The sequence below is a fragment of the Crotalus tigris genome, unplaced genomic scaffold, assembly GCF_016545835.1.
Source record: "Crotalus tigris isolate CLP2741 ecotype Arizona unplaced genomic scaffold, ASM1654583v1 scf7180000024345.2110221, whole genome shotgun sequence".
Classification (NCBI taxonomy): Eukaryota; Metazoa; Chordata; class Lepidosauria; order Squamata; family Viperidae; genus Crotalus; species Crotalus tigris.
The window spans coordinates 1,390,274-1,404,290 of NW_024100514.1; the positions used below are offsets into that span (position 1 = coordinate 1,390,274).

Sequence of the window (14,017 nt, forward strand, 5' to 3'; positions counted from 1 at the left end):
AAGAAAGAAAGAAAGAAAGAAAGAAAGAAAGAAAGAAAGAAAGAACACCTGTAGCCCAGTTATAATGTCACCTTCACTCCAGTGTGGAAAATTATAGGAAGTTCTAGGCAGGCCAAACAGTGTTTTAATCCAGGGCTTTACAACCTTTTCACCCATCGTACCACTTTTAGGATATGGCAACATCCGAGTACAACCAGTCGCCTAGCAAGTTGTCAAAAACTTGATGACTCCCCCCCAAAAAAGGAAAAAAGTGATAAAGTACAGGTAGTCCTTGACTTACAACAGTTCGCTTAGTGACTGATTGAAGTTACAATGGCACTGAAAAAAGTGCCCCCCAAGCCACAGCCAAGCAAGACACCTGGAGCCTGGTGCTGATCCTGGCGCTTCCACTGAGCCCTGACAGCCTTGAAGAAGCGCTGATCCTGGCCCTTCTGCTGAGCGCTGACAGCCCTGCAGCTCCAGCCATCTCTCGCTCAGGCTTGTGCGGTGCTGCCACCAGTTCAGCTCATTCCCCTCCCCCACTACCACTTTTCTAGGATGGTCGCGTACCACCTGCCAGGTGCCAATGTACCACAGGTGGTACCCATACCACTGGTTGAAAAGCCCTGTTTTAATCGACAAAGACTGAATTCACCCATGTTTTTTGTGCGAAATTATCTATGGTGGATGCTCAGCAGTTGCCAAACTGAGAGGGAAAGAGGTGCATGCTGAACACCTTGGTTCATCTGTGTTCTCAGAACTTCCCTTGAAGTTCTCCAGACTGTTGAAGTCTCAGATCTGTTGTACAAAAAGGAGAGTTAGTCATCAGAGCTCTCAGGAGACATCACAATGTCAAAAGCATAAAATGCTGAGAGTTTACTGGTGTCAAGCACCCTGAATAACGGCAAAACGAAGTGGATACGGCACTATGGCAAAGAGAATACAGCAAAAATCGTGATTTTTGTAGGGAGAACTTTGTGTCTTTCCTGCCATGTCTAGGTTGCAAAGGGCAATCCTTGGTCAGGAGGAGGTGTAAGAATGTCCAAGAAAGCAAACTCTGGAAAGTATTTTTTACAAGGGCCAAGGTCAATGATGAAAGGCCTAAAATTAGCACAGGCAGCTGCCCTGGAGGGCACAGGTGGTGGCTCCCCCACCAATTCCTCATTCCTCATCTCGGCCCTGAAAGAAAGGCAGAGCATTCAGCTCCTCCTGGTTTGCCCCAGAACCTGATTAATTTTAGCACAACGTAAAAGAAAAAACAGAGAGAAAGAGCAGAGGACGTGTCTTCTGAGTAAGTCAGCTCAAAAAGAAGTCTGTTTCACTACACCAGGGGTAGTCAACCTTGGCTCTTTTATGACTCGTGGACTTCAACTCCCAGAATTCCTGAGCCAGCTAAGCCTGCACTACACTCAGAATTTACTCTCAGGGAAATGGACAAACACGGGTTTCCTCTCTTTTGATCCAACATACCTTTCTTTAGGGAAAGAAACTCAAATTGTTGAAAGACAGCAAGGAATCAAAATACTAAAAGAGCCTTCTTTAGCCTGGAGAATTATGAGAAGCAGGCTGGGAGGCTCCTGGTGAGGCAAGGCTGATGGTGACCGGGTTCATGTACAGCACTAAACTATAATGTGGCTTGTTTGATTTGGCTTAGAGGTGGAGGGAAGCCAGCCAATTGTGACATTTAAGAAGTCACAAACAAAACATGGCTCAGTTTGGTATGTGCATTAGATAATACAGCAACGAGTAAATAGGGTTACCACACCAGGGCACCAAAAATTTGGATGCCTAGTCAATAGCAGCCAAGAGATACAGAAAAAAAATCAGACCACCTGCTGCCATCTAGTGGCTGCCTGGATTTTTGCTGCCCAGATCTGATGTAGAATCCTTCTGTGGCAAGGACCACTTTCCACAAAGTTTCTCCCTGCTCAAACTCTCACCATGTCCCAGGGCTGTTCAGTGCTCGCAGGGCCTTGAGAGCTCCCTCTCTTTCTCTCCAGGTACTTTGCCTCCTGTCTCAGGAACTCCACTGCTTGTTTATAAAGAAACCCCAACTAGAAATAGAGGAGCTATCACCGGCGTTTCCCCCCAGAGCAGACTCTCTCTCCTATATATCTTCCCTCATGTCTTGCTGTTTGGGTTGCTTCATGGCCAGCAGTTTTTGTTACTGCGGGGAGCTGCTTACTCAGCCAGCCTTACCTGTTATGAAAGGTCTCTCCAAGAGTTATACAGATTGGAGGGACTGTCCTTCCCAGCCCAGCCATCTCTCTCTCTCTCTGACAGCTAAAGCCCTGTGCAGAGGGAGGGACCAAGGCATGTCTCTTAGCCTGCCCTGCCATTCTAACAGGCAGATTGGTCTGAGGGCACCTTGGCTGAAAATTTGGAGGGGTGACAGAGAAAGCAAACCAGGCAATCAGCGCCACGATTCAGCCTCCCAGACTATCTGAAGTAGAGCCTTCCCCAATCCACCACTACTCTTCCCACCCCCACTGTACCTGACAGGTGTGACACATCTGGGAAAGTAATAGGTAGAGGTAGGGACAGGAGCTACAGGAAGCAGGAAACTCTGTAGTGGGTATGGGGTCATTCTTAGGGCTGGGGATGAGATTTTCTCTTTTGGGAGGGTCTTTGCTGAAATTCAGGACAGTTCTTAAAAATAAAGTTCCACCTGTTTAAGGGGTACCTAATTGCTGTTACTTTGCTGTTCAAAGTAGCTGGGGTCTGAAATGTGGTGAAGTAGATGGAGATGGAAAGGACCTGGGGGCCTCAAAAAAGGAGTTTAGGAGTTTATGTAGGGAAGACTCAGTGCCAATCAGTGGTACTTGTGCTTTAGTCTCTGGCAGTGGGGGTGGGCGCCCACTTCTAAGAATTATTAGAATTAAAACTCACTCTTATCAAGGAGGAAGAATCTGCAGGGTTTATCGGTCTTATTTTGAAACTGGCAGTTTGAAATATTTACAAGTATTTACAACTAACTGTGTCAGCAAGTCACCCTTTTAAATGTATGTCCCTATTTTCTTCAAGGAATTCAAGGTGACAGGTCAGATTTCTCTTCAACATTTTGCCCTCTCAGGAACTCTGAAAAGCTAGTTGGCGCTCAAAGATGGCTGCTGGCCCTGATCACCTTTAAGAACACTGCAGTTTTTGAGGTCTAGAAACTAGAAAATTGGCATTCAAGACAGGAGTCAGGCTGCCAGAGTCCTATTCCAATATTTAAAATGCAACTTACCCCCTCCCCCATAATTCACAAGGTCTCCCCTCATTGCCTTTACATGTCCTGGATTCCCTGGTAAAGAGAATGATCATGGAAGTGATAGTGTTGTTTGGGAGAAAGTGTGTGCAATGGAACAACCGCTGCCTCATGCTCCCTTCAGTTCTGAGTATTTTCCTCTTAGTCTTCACTGCTGTAGGCAGACACAACTTACAAGAACCTCAAGGCAAGTGGAGCAGTTCCATGCATCTCAAGAACCAAAACATGCCCAGTCCTCCTGCCAAGAATCTCTGAGCTGATTCACTTGTAGAAATGTCCATAGGATAAGTATATTCTAGGCTGTTTCTCTAGCAAGATGCCTAGATAGGTATCCAACACCTCTAGACCTGTACTCTGAGGAATCATCCCAGCCAGGGAAAACCATTTTGCTGGCAAAAGACTTGCTAATTGTTCCTTTAAAAAAATCCATCAGTTATGGCTTCCTGGCATCTACAATCAAATTCCAGTGAAGGTAAACACTACCGTTGTGAATTCAATGAACTCTTCCCATTTTTCATATGAAATGAAAAGCGTGAGAGCCAAGATCTGTAGTCGTCTTTAACTCAGCAAACAAGAATAGGCACTCTCTGGCAACAAAGAGGTCTTTAATCTTGGAGAGAAAAACTCAGTCTGAGCTAGAAACTGGAGACATTCCAATGAGAAACAAACATATCGGGGAAGTAACTGCCTCTGCGGGCCACTGCCTCTTGATCGTCTTCATCTCAGCCCACAGATGCTTCTCCTCCAGACAAATGCATATGTAGTACCTTGGAATGAACAGAACACAAACCACACAAAGAGACAAACATACAAACCCAAACGTAGACATGCCTTATCAAGAACCTCAAGTCAGAATGTGTCTTTATTGTCTTTGATTTATTATGGTATCAAATTCCACCCACTGTATTTAACATTGGGCAAAACATGTCTTTAACAACATACCTTTGCATTTCTGCCTGAGAAATCCAGTTTCTAGAGCCAGCTTGGTGTAGTGGTTAAGGCCCAGAAGGCCATGAGTTCTGGAATTTAGGGCCCAAAGACAGTTGGGTAACCCCGGGCCGGTCCCTCTCTGTCGGCCCTAGCAAGCAGGCAAGGGCAAACCACTTCTGGAAAACTGTGTCAATAAAACTGCAGGGACTGGTCCTGGTAGTTGCCAGGAATCCAAAACTGACTTAAAGGGCCACATGTGCACACATACACACAGAAACGCACAAATGAAAGCAGATGTAATTATTAGGTTTCACTATTGGTTATCTTGCACTCCAGTATCTCCTAAATCTTTTTGCCAGATCATTGTAAATCTAAAAAAAAAAAAAATCTAAAAAAAGCAGCATCCCTTGAAGCCACTCTTCAGCCTAGGAGAAAGGTAACATAAATCAGTTGACACCACAGACTGGGAGGCTTCTTGGCGTTTGCTCTCCCTTTCTTGGTGGCATGAGGCTTGGCTCAGTTGCTAATGATGGGAATTGGGAGTTGAGGGTTCCTTGGACCAGTGCATTTTGTTTGCTCTTGCTCAGAGTTTGATTGCAGGATGACCTGCTGAGAAGTAATTTGGAGCAAACACAGTTGGGAGGAACCAGGTACAAATGACTTGCAGGTGTCTCCCTAACAAAGATACCATCATTGGGCAAGAACTGTGAAAAAAAGGACCTAATGTAGGGGTGCTAGGTCTATTAACAGAGCAAGGAATGGCTAGAAAAAAGAAAAGCCGAAACAGTCTTCCATCTTAAGAGTTGCACTCCTCACGCCTCTTTCTGAAATGGAAAAAATACTACACACATTACAAGTGTGAACACAGAGGGACTGATAACTGGAACGAGCAATGCTGAGTGGAAGAGAGTGCTAAAGAGATGTTGGGACAGGGCTTCAGGGGAGCCGAGATGGATTTCATAACCTTGAGATCAAGACAGGATGTCCTTGGAGAAGCTACAGTACATTTTAACCTAGAACAGGGGTCTCCAAACTTGGCAACTTTGAGACTTGTGGACTTCAATTCCCAGAATTCCCTAGCCAGCATGGAGTTGCAGTCCACAAGTCTAAAGTTGACCTAGAAGAATTAGAATGAGCCCAAATAACAGCCAAAAGGAATTCCTGGCTCAGGTCAGGCTTTATCATTTAATGCGTATCTTGATTTGCATCTTAAGCAATGCATTCAAGGGATAGCCAAACCCCATATTTGCAATGGGATGGGACATTTAAAAATGAAAAATGCAAGCACTTAATGCAACTCAAAAGTGTTCCACTTTTATCTTAGTCCCAAGTGGAGCATGTTCAGTGTATCATTTCTGGATGTTATCTTCCCAAAGTAAATGTGGGTAAGAAATCACATTCAGCGTTGAGCCTAAGAAAACATCAAGGCATTAGTATGATCATGTTTGGTAGTGAGTTTTCAAATCCGACTCTGGAAAAAGTTGTTTTCTATGAATTTACATATATGAAAGATACCAGGAAACTCATCCACATGTATTTAATTAGAATATTGTTTCAGGTGAAACTTCTTGTTATCGTTAAAGGAAAGTAATTTAGGCCATCCTATGAGAGCAGACTTGTGACTCAAGGACTCTAAAAGCAGCTTTGGTTTCTCCCTAGTCCCAGTTTGTCTTAGGCAGGTGTGTGTATGCTTTGAACTGGGCCTACTGGAGAAGGGGAGAGTTCCTCCCTGTTGTTCTGACAGGCACTGTTTGTTTTTCTCTCCATTTGACAATCACTGTGGCATACAAGGGGAAAGCAATTAGCAGAGGTCAAGAATGTTGACACAAAACTGGTTCCAAGCAACCAGGGAAACCTGGCCTCTATTATAAACCAGGAAGAGGCGAGCAGAGCAAGAGGGCTCATTAGTAAACCCTGTTTGCAAAAACATAAACAAAGTTCACTGCACTTGTCCTCCAGCTGCCACCAAACCCGGCGAAAGAAAAGATCAGCTCATTAACCCAAAGAGAAGGAGAACTAGAAGGAGAATTAGGAGACAGAGAAAGAGGAAGGAAGGAAGGAAGGAAGGAAGGAAGGAAGGAAGGAAGGAAGGAAGGAAGGAAGGAAGGAAGGAGAGAGTCAAGCTATTCTCCAAAGCTCCTGAAGGCAGGACAAGAAGCAAGGGATGGAAACTGATCAAGGAGAGAACAACTTAGAATTAAGGAGAAACTTCCTGACAGTTAGAACAATTAACCAATGGAACAATCTGCCTCCAGAAGCGGTGAATGCTCCAACATTGGAAGTTTTTAAGAACAGACTGAACAGCCATTTGTCTGAAATGGTGTAGGGTTTCCTGCCTGAGCAAGGGGTTGGACTCAATGACCTCTAAGGTCGCTTCCAACATTATTATTATTATTATTATTATTATTATTATTATTATTATTATTATTATTATTATGGAAGGAAGGAGGGAGGGAGGGAGGGAGGGAGGGAGGGAGGGAAGGAAGGAAGGAAGGAAGGAAGGAAGGAAGGAAGGAAGGAAGGAAGGAAGGAAGGAAGGAAGGAAATTTAGCCAAGGAGGATTGGTGGGATTTTTGACAAATTAGGAAGATTTTACAAAGATGCCTATCCCAGCCAGTCTAGTTCTGGAATCATTCCCATACAAGCAAGCCGTCGTGAAGCGGAGACCTGGACCACCATTCTTTAATGCTGGCTGCAGAAACAGGCACACCCAAATTACAACTCCGAAAAGAGGCCTTCCCTTAAACGTGCAGCTCCCTCTATTTGATGACTTAATCACTTAGCTGTTTAAGGGTGAATGGCTGATGCAGAGGTGTATCACAGCACAAGGATTTACCAAATCAAGCAGTTACAGGGAAGGGGAGGAGACACATCTAGTTTAATTTTTAATGAAATCCTGTTTTCAGGGCTTCAACTAAAACACATTTATGCATTGATATTAGCCATCTTCTGGATTCTGTGCATTATCCCAGTGAAAAACAAATACCTGAAAGTGTACTCATGGTGCAAATAACAAACAAAAGTCACATGATATGAGCAAACTGCTTAGTAAAAAAATGAATATTAGGGAAAACTGCATTGAAAAGTACATACATTAACAGAAACACACAGGGCACATATTCAAGTCTTCAGGCACATTTTAAAAGGCCTGTGTATTCTTTAGAAATGTTGAGGGGAAGCACTTGAATTGGAGCAAAGATAATGTTTGATGGGGATAACTGGGCCCCATTTCTGGATTTCCAGTAACAAGAGATTATTATCTCTGTAGTTTTGTATCTTCCTATTTTTCAATGTCCATTTTCTAGTTTTATTCTGCCTTGCATCTTATATTTATGCTGTGTTGTTACTTTGGAATGTACAGCTTATTTACCCATTAGGTATTTTATTAGGGGAAGTTAATCTTTTTGTTGGAATACATTTTTGATTTTAATTTTTGTTCAATTTGAACAAAATTGACCTCTATCACTCCCCCCCCTTCTCATTTATACAGTGCTTTATCAGAAGAGGTTCTAATAGATAGGCTATGTCTGGCTATGGAGATTCTCAATCATGGTTGTCCCAAAGGCAACTGGACTTTCTTGGGGGGGTTTTCCCCTAGTGTTTCACTTCTCATCCAAGAAGCTTCTTCAGTTCTGAAAAAAAATGTTAGGAAAAAAAACACCTCCCAAGAACAGTTGCCCTTCGGAAAAGCACTTTGGGATAGGCTGTGCCTGATACATGGGCAAACAGGTAGGACCACCCCAGCAAGCATCTCATAGAAACAGCCTTAGAGAAGCACGGAAGTGACATAATAAACAAGCCCAGTGGTGGCGAACCTACGGCATGGATGCCAGAGGCGGCATTCAGAGCCCTCTCTGTGGGCACGCGCGCCATGACCTGGAGATGGCAACTGTCCCTCTTCAACCAGCCACCTGCTAACTCGCCGAGGTCCCACATGGCCGGATGCATCCCAGCATGGCTGGTTTCTCTCCCTCCCAGCCTGTCCCATCTCTCCTGGTCTCACATGCTCTCCTTTTCCCAAGCACAACCCACTGCATCACTTCCTCAGCTGTCAGCTGCCCATCCAGCTCAGAGGCTGCTTCTTTAAACTACTGACGGCGGGCTGTGGAGCCCCAGAGTGTGCCAGTCCAGAGGCCGGCAGGCTGTGGCTGGTGATGGACACCACCGGCCCCCATGCACTCGCTGGCCTCTGTGTACGGGGGCCAATGGTGTCAGGCAGCAGCCGCCCCAGCCCTTGCCTTGGCCCATGGCAATGGCACCCCCACCCTGCCTCACTTCACCCCACAGGATGAGCCTCCTGCCCGTTGCCCCCCTGCCAGAGACCCCCTGGATCTCCCCCAACCCTGCCCACCCCCCTCAGGCATCCCTCCCCACGAGCAACACCTTGGCCACACCCACCCAATCTGCCACGACCACCACAGCCACGCCCACCCAGTGGGCCACGCCCACCTGGCACCTGGCAATAAATAAGTGGGCTTTTGGTTGCAGTTTGGGCACTTGGTCTCTAAAAGGTTCGCCATCACTGAACAAGCCCTTCAGCAGATGCAAATGAGAGTCCAGGATAACTCAAGACATTGATAATGGATTGATATAATTGATGAACTCAAGCGAACATTTTCGGTTCTCACTTCTCATCAGTTCGTCTTAGGTGAGGTGTCCACAGGGCATGGTCAAAAGAAGTCAAGATGGTTTACATGGCGTGCAAGCCAAGTGGAGCAAAGTTGCACATAAAAAACAGAGCTTTGGATGGCAGCAGCCATTCTGCTGCTGCCTGTTTTAGCAGTTGGCTACTGGCATCCACCAAGTGACACCTTGTTTGTCAGTTGTGATTTAATGCATTGCTTTTCAGCTGAACATGCACTTGGCAGTTTGCTAATCCATTAATCCCTAAATTAAGAAAGCAAAAAACATACAGGTGGCATTCCTGAGAGTGACTGTCCCTTTACTCTTCAAGCAACAATCCCCAAAGGGAATAGTTAGATGGGAATAAATGAGTTTTGTAGGGGAGCTGGATTCTGGAGAGCAGGGCTCAGGACAAAGGAGGAATGTTCAGTGACCCCCCCCCCCAGCCCTCCCCCCTTCCTTCCTTCCTTCCTGGGGGCATTTTGCAAGTGGAGAAATGTTCCAATAGAAGTCAGGCTGGGGCTAATCGGATGAGTGCCTCCCAGATTTGCATCCTAATTAAACTTGAATGCTTGCAATTCCATTTCAGCTCACAGCTCTCCAAGTTGGACCAGACTAGCAGCTGGCTTCTCTGGACCCTCCTTCTTGTTTTCTGTATTTCAAGCACCAAGAATGTGTCAAAGTAAAAGGGACTTTCAAGTTTCCCCCATTCAGATAGGAGGAGGAGAAATAAAGCGGCCTTCTGAGAGATTGGTCTCTCTTTGGAGAAATAAAGTGTTGTTGTTGGAGGCAGAGTAGCCAAGGGCGGCTGCCCCTCTTACAATACTTTGTCCCCAGAGTCACTCAGATATTTTCACACCTGAAAGAGAGCACCTCTTCCCTTTTCTAGCAGCAAGCAGATACAAGTCATCTTTGTTTAGTGACTGGCTTCATTTAGCAACTGTTCACAGTTACGGACAGTGATGAAAAAAATAACTTCATAACCAATTCTTGCATTCGCGATCTTCACAGGTCTGCAAAGCAAAGGAAAGCTGTCGAAGCTCATAAGCATAGTTGCAGTTTCACTTAGCAACTGCTTCACTTAACAACTGAGTTGTCATTCCCAACTGTGGTCACTAAATTTGAACTACCTGTACCTAAAAAAACCTCAAGCCCTGATGATGTATTTATTCGTTTCCCCACACTGAGTTCCTAACCCAGACACTCAAGACCAACCTTTTCAGCCATGATCTCATTCTGCCAAAGGCAGAGGTCTCTCTTTGAGAGATGTTGAAACGGTTTTCTTTCTGCCATAATTCCTTCGTTGCAAGGGAAGTTATTTTCTCTTTGGGTTTGGTTTATTTTCTGTACCTCATTGGAAGGAAAAACTGGGCTTTGGGGTCTTCCTACAGGGGAAAAGGTAGATATTACAATTTTTGCTTCATTGGAAAATACTTTAGTGATTCAAACATAATTTATTATGGCTGTGCAATTATTTCCTTCAGAGATTTGACTCAAAGATAATTTAATTAAAACAATGACTTGATTTCCCCCCCCCCGCCCCCGAATTGTATTCCAAACAGTTCTCAACCATCAAACTGAATCAAACATCAATTTGGAAAAAATTCTGGACCATTTGAGAAACTAGCATATGTACAAACATGTTTTTCCCAAAGCCCAGACAGGGTCAAACTGATTTTCTAAATCACTTCCAAAGTTTGGTAATCCAATGGATCTGATTTTCTTGGTGCAGTTCAGAAATCTTTTATCAGCTGAACACTGACCGTTGAAGCACGTTTATCAGTTTGAACAAACCCTCTACAATCTGAAAATGTAGATCGAGACAATAAGAAGGGTCATGGTGGCTGGGGATGATGGGAATCATGCCTTAGAAGCAGGGAGGGAGCAAGACATTCAAAAGGCATTACTTCTTGTGTCTTTACCTCCAGAATCTAAGGAAGGAGGGCACCTATGGGGTTGTATAGTGCCTAGGAGGGGTGATTAACCTTTTGAACAGCATCGTTTAAACAATCTCTCCCCCCTTCTTATTACTGACAGGTTGGTGTAAGAAGCCATAAAACAAGACCCAGTGGACTTAGCTCTCCGCAAATCAAACCTTTCTCTCTCTTAATGGTGTATGTTTATTCTTATCACTGGCACCTTACTCCCAACACGTAGACGGCTTATAGGCTGAGTCAGGGTTTGTAAAATAAGTTTTTCCCTCTCCTTTCAGTGGTGCAACTCAGCAGTGGATGATGGGAAGGCTGAAAGTTTCAAGAAGTCCTCAGACAAGATGTTGCTTAATCAGAAACCTCCTCTGCATAATTTGTGCACAAAGTAGTATTTGGAAGTTGGTGAAAGCCCATCACATCTCTTCCCCCAAGCATTTAATTTTAAATATATTTTATTTTAATGTGTACATTTTTATCTGTATTTTAGTTGTGGTGTTTTGATGTATAGGTTGTTGTTTTTTATTCACATCAGCTGCCCTGATTGTCAAAGAGACAGAAATGCAGAGTACCAATCAAATAAATTTCCTGCTTTATTGAGAAAAAATTGCCACTGCTTTTGGATTTTTTTTTTTAAAAACCCTCCTTAAATAGTTTATGAATACAAGAGCTCCTGGAAGTGTCTGTCCACCCCATCTAATTACCAATTTCCTTTTGCCTCTCTTATAGTTTCAGCCAAAATGCCTAGCAAAAGCATATTTTTCTTCTTCAGACAGTCTTGGCATATGGACCTTACCCAAACTGCAATTGAAAATACCTTTTGTAGTTTGAATATACTGCAAAATAGTAGCATATATATGTAGAATGGTATATAGTATACGTGCGTGTGTAGATTCTGGAAAACAAGCTTATTATGGATAACCATAATAGTTCTGAACAAAATTGAATCCGTGAAAAGTTCAAAATGACTTGCAAACCACGCTTTATGATTCTTACCGGTAGAAATCCTTTAAACCCCAAATCTCATCTATATAAGGGATTTCAGTTATATAAGTTACATGTAGGCCGCCAAGGAAGAGTAAACGCTCTCTGTGCATGCTCTGAGACACTTGTGAATTCTTAGCCCGGACGCTCAAAGCGAAGGCGCTAGAAACAAGTCCGGGTTCTTCACCGCTTTGACTAATGCCCTAATAATACTCCCCACCCACCCATCCAGCTCCGGTGTAAAGAAAACTCCGCGAAGCCCAGCCCTTCGCTCCCTTTCACGCCGAGAACGATTTAGGCGACGAAGCCGGCGAAACCACATTTCTCAAATTCCACGGAAGCTCTGCCTTTAAGTTTCGCCTTTCCCTCCGCGGGATTTGGGGATACCCCGGCGTTTCCTCCGAATCCCACCGCAGCAGCCGGCGATCCAGCTTCCTAAAGTTACAAAAGCGCGCAACTCCACTCAGCCTAAAAACTAAACCCCAACCATTCATCGCTCCCTCTGACGGGGAAGGGGGGGGGTCCGGGGAGGGAGACAAACAGGTTTTGCCTCTCGGCGGCGGCGGCGGCGCGCAGGTTCAAAGGCGTCGCTCGGTGGGGCGAAACTCTCGCACGCTTCCCCTCCCGGCCGCTGACAAAAACACGAGAAAACTTCCATCCCCGACTCGGGGGGGATCCAATTTCCAGGGAGCGAGCAAGCCAGCATCGCGCCCGCGTTCAACACGCCCACAGCTTAAGCTCCTGTTTAGGGCTAAACAGATCCTCGATTGTCTGGCTTGTAAAGGGCAATTCCTCCGCACGATCCGGCTCACAACCGCCGCCCGAGGCCGCGGAGCACACGAGAGGCGAGCGGGGCTTACCTGCTTGAGAACCTGCCGAGCGGACGCTCCACCAGAGGAGCAGCGTTAGCGCGGGCAGGCAACTTCGGATCTGGCGCTTCTTCATGGTTCACCAAGAGGGCTTCGGGTGTCAGTCGAAGAGAGCCCCGTTCCCCGTTTCTCCCGGCCCGGCGTGCGCGGGATTTCGGGCTACAGCATTCCGCTTTGGGATGGGAAAGACGGAGAGGCACCTGATCCAGACCCAAGGCGGACGAGTCAGCTTTGACCGGGGAGGGGGGGGCGATCACTTGCTTCTCTTCTGCTTCATTGGGTCTTTGGCGAACCCCCTCCGTCGACGCCTCTTTTTCGACGCCCCAAAGTGGCCAATTTCCCCCCCCCCACCCGAGCCGCGAACCCGGACTCGTAAGCGCTTTGATCTGTTTTACTCACGCACAACTCACAAATTACACACACTTCATTCACGAGAAACTCGGGCGTCATTGGCTGGGGCCGCGCCGCGCTCTGGCCAATCGGAGGACAGCGAGAGAAGTCCGGAAAGAGGAATGAAAAGCGGAGATTTGTTTTGAGAAGGAGAAGGCGCGCGCGACAGAAGTCGGCTAGCAGTTTATTATACCGTGGTCCGACCGTCTCTGTCGCGGTATAAATGAATGGTGCGTCGGAACCGCAGTCACTGCTTTTGGCCCCTTGAGTTGGATAGCCTTGGTGGAAGGCTAAATAAAAGCGATGTTGTCACACTTGATGGGTTCATTCATGTGCCCACTTTCAAACTGAATTCTTCCTCCTGGATAATTTAAAATTGTCTTTCATTGTCCCACTTTCACCATTTTCTACTACCACCCCTGGATTTCGCCCAGGTTAATGTTCAGCATCTGTCCCCATAGTCAACTCATTTATCATATTTACTAAAGTAAATCTGATCTGCATTAACCCCAGGAGTTGGGTGAACAGCATTTCTTAGGCTAACATTTGGTATCCTACTTTGCATCCTACTTAATGTAGCCTGCCTCAGATATATTATGCTAAGAACATTTTCTTTGAAAAACGTTCCAATGCTAGGAAAGGTGGAAGGAAAAAGAAGGTGGATGACCAACATATAGATTTGTTGGTCTCAGTTACAATGGCAATGGGTGCGTCACTAGAGCACCAGAAAGACCAGTTTAGAGATTGATAACTATGGAGAAAATGTTTGTGATTGCTAGTCCACATTTGGTGGACTGGCTTGTCGCCCAGTGTATCATAAGATCACAATAGCAACAGATAGCCATCAACACTTCCATTTGTTATGGGAGATCCAGGTACAAATCCCTGCTTAGCCACAAAGTTCACCAAAATATATTAGCTTGCTATCTCAATTTAGCTTGGCCTGTATTACAAGGTTACTGGAAGAACATGTGGAATATACATCTTGGAAGATAATGTGCTCATTGAACAAGTCTCCAAAAGGGTTAATATTTGGAAGCTAAGAAGAGGCAGAAAAATGTGAA

The 14,017-nt window shown here is 45.3% G+C and overlaps 1 protein-coding gene across 1 annotated transcript in view; it reads right to left on the reverse strand.

Moving 5' to 3' along the window:
- ERBB3 (erb-b2 receptor tyrosine kinase 3) overlaps positions 1 to 13,157 on the reverse strand; it is a 109,924-nt gene extending 96,767 nt beyond the window's left edge. Inside the window, exon 1 of the mRNA XM_039326747.1 lies at positions 12,555 to 13,157. Coding sequence (XP_039182681.1) covers positions 12,555 to 12,639 — 85 coding nt within the window. The 5' untranslated portion in view covers positions 12,640 to 13,157. The remainder of the gene's footprint in view (positions 1 to 12,554) is intronic.
- Between the last annotated feature and the right edge of the window lie 860 nt (positions 13,158 to 14,017).